Genomic DNA, 2,330 nt, shown 5'->3' with positions numbered 1-2,330 from the left:
TTGAGCTCTTAGAAAATTCCAAAAGGAAAGAAATTTCATAAAATTTAAATGGGTCCTCTGCCAATTCCAAACTGATAGACTGATGGGCGAAAATCAGAAGGGGGTTTCCTGTAGGACTACCTGATACAATGCGTTTGGATTGACTGCAAAAGTGTTGTCTGCATAGGTTTTTGATTCCAGAAAATGAAAGAGATAAAGTATGAGGATAATGGGAATTTTCAGGAGGCTTTGAAGAATGGAAGCACTACAACTAAAATCTACAGCTGTTTTCTCATTCTGAAATATGGTAGAAAGACCATATCATTCTTAAGTGATTGGTCGCAACTTATTCCATGATATGAATCTTCCAATCACTCCCATTTAGAAAGATTAGCATGCAAGATCTTTTCTCTTTTCTCCTATCCGTTGCCCACTTTTACAGAAATGCAAATTTTCAAAAGCTCATAAAATGGGATTTCAGCTGATATGGCAGATTAAATACTGTAAAACTTGTTTCAAACAATGTGCTATTGATTCATTCAAGCAACAATTGATTTATTTCAAAGACATAAACAATGGAATTACGAAAATTCGGAGCAGCATTTTTTTCATTCCAAGCAGCAGTTTCTGATTTTCTTGAAATACCGAAGTGTTTTAAGGAGTTTCTGTTTTTCTTGAAATACCAAAAGGTTTACATGGACGAACTTAAATTCTTTGTTCGGAAGTGATTTTTGCCCACTGAATCATACAAACAAACAGGTAGATGCTTGATCACAAAATAATTGCCCTGATTTAGATCAAACCTAAATTATCTCCTAACTACCGAATTCTTAAACTAACCCTAACCCGAGGACAAGCCAGCATTCTCTCATGTTCTTGTGATATTCCAAGTCTTTTTATTGAGTCCTGCATTCATCAATTTGAGAACAGTAAATATCCAGCAAAGATGATTTCCTTCACTCAGAAAAACCTCAAAAACCGAAGGAAATTGCAAAAACATCATTGAAACCTGCTATTTTCAGAACGAGTCGCAAAATTATAGCACTGAGCCAAAATGTTTTGTCTTACCAGTCAAATATAGTAATATCTGCTCCTGCCATCATTTGCCTCCGTTCATTTGCCCGCCGTAAAACTATTTCTTTAGAAAAAGAATCGGCAAATACTACTAGCACTTTAGTAAAATCTGACTTGAGCACATATTTTATTTTTGGAAGCTGCGAATCTTCGAACCCCAGTATTCTTTTAAGTATGTGCTCTTTCACTGCCTCAATGCTGTCTTCTTTGTTCTCAATAGGGTTTCGCCTGCTGAAGATGAATTGCAGAATATAAGTCTCCACAGGTTTTGTTTCCTCTGTACCCTGCGAAAGATTCATCATAGTGTTCTGTAGAACATGTATTTCTTTCCCGACCTCAGAGAAAGAAGCCTGGATGTGTGTCGTGAGCATGTGAATGGAATTCAGGGTGTCCACTTCGAATCGCTGCAAGTTAGCCTGTATTTTGTGAATGTCTTTGATAGACTGCTTTTGGAGGGACTGTTCTGCAGAAGAATAGGATGATGAACCGGATGACCTTTCTTCAGGTGGACTGAGAGAAATGCTAGTACAATCTTCTTCATCAATACTAAGGCTGGGCAATTGCTCAGTGTTGCTTCCATTGCACGAGGAAGCAACTTCAGAATTTAATGACCCAATTGCAGGTTGACTGTAAGACATAACAGTATTTTCTTCTTCGTCAACCCTAATAGGACTAATCAAAACCCATGATTGCTCACCATTGCTACTGCTGGATGAAGAATCAGCTCCAGTTGTTCTATAATTTGCCATCTTTTGTTTTTGGGAAAAGAATATGAAAGTTGATGGAGATAGGTGGTTGAACGCTAAAGCAGCAGTAGAGAAGAATAAATAAACCAAACAGAAGTGAATTAAGTTGCAGGTTCAAATCTACGCCACATAGATAGAAGAAACCAGGTAAAGGACCTGTTGGAACCCTAAAATTTGCAATTTTTAGAATTCTAAATTCCAAGACAAGGAGCAAGAAAAATTTTAAATATATATATACATATATATATTGAATAGGTACAAGTAATATATTTTATATTTGTTGCACAATATGAAACCATAACATAAACACAATAATGGGCATAAAAAATGGAGTGTGAAGCACCAAAGGGGGTATTTACATCATTTAAAGACCATTTATCCATTATATACCCATAAAATAGCTTTAAAATACCTCTAATATGCCCAAACAACTTGTAAAGTGACAATTAATTACATAAACTAAGGCAATTTCAGGATTTGGAATTATTTTTATTTAAAAGGGGGGTGTCTTTTCATCCAAAGGGTTATGAA

General features: G+C 35.8%; 1 protein-coding gene across 1 annotated transcript; it reads right to left on the bottom strand.

The window, feature by feature from the left end:
- Positions 1-517: 517 nt before the first annotated feature.
- LOC131052361 (uncharacterized) lies at positions 518-1,978 on the bottom strand. The gene is made up of 2 exons (XM_057987017.2): positions 1,048-1,978; positions 518-885 (listed from the first exon to the last, which is right to left on the bottom strand). Exons 1-2 carry the CDS (start codon positions 1,800-1,802, stop codon positions 876-878), a joined length of 765 nt encoding a protein of 254 aa, XP_057843000.2. The 5' UTR covers positions 1,803-1,978; the 3' UTR covers positions 518-875.
- Between the last annotated feature and the right edge of the window lie 352 nt (positions 1,979-2,330).

The sequence above is a fragment of the Cryptomeria japonica genome, chromosome 9, assembly GCF_030272615.1.
Source record: "Cryptomeria japonica chromosome 9, Sugi_1.0, whole genome shotgun sequence".
Taxonomy (NCBI): Eukaryota; Viridiplantae; Streptophyta; class Pinopsida; order Cupressales; family Cupressaceae; genus Cryptomeria; species Cryptomeria japonica.
Note: the sequence above shows the minus strand (reverse complement) of the source record. Positions and strands in the feature narration are given on the sequence as shown.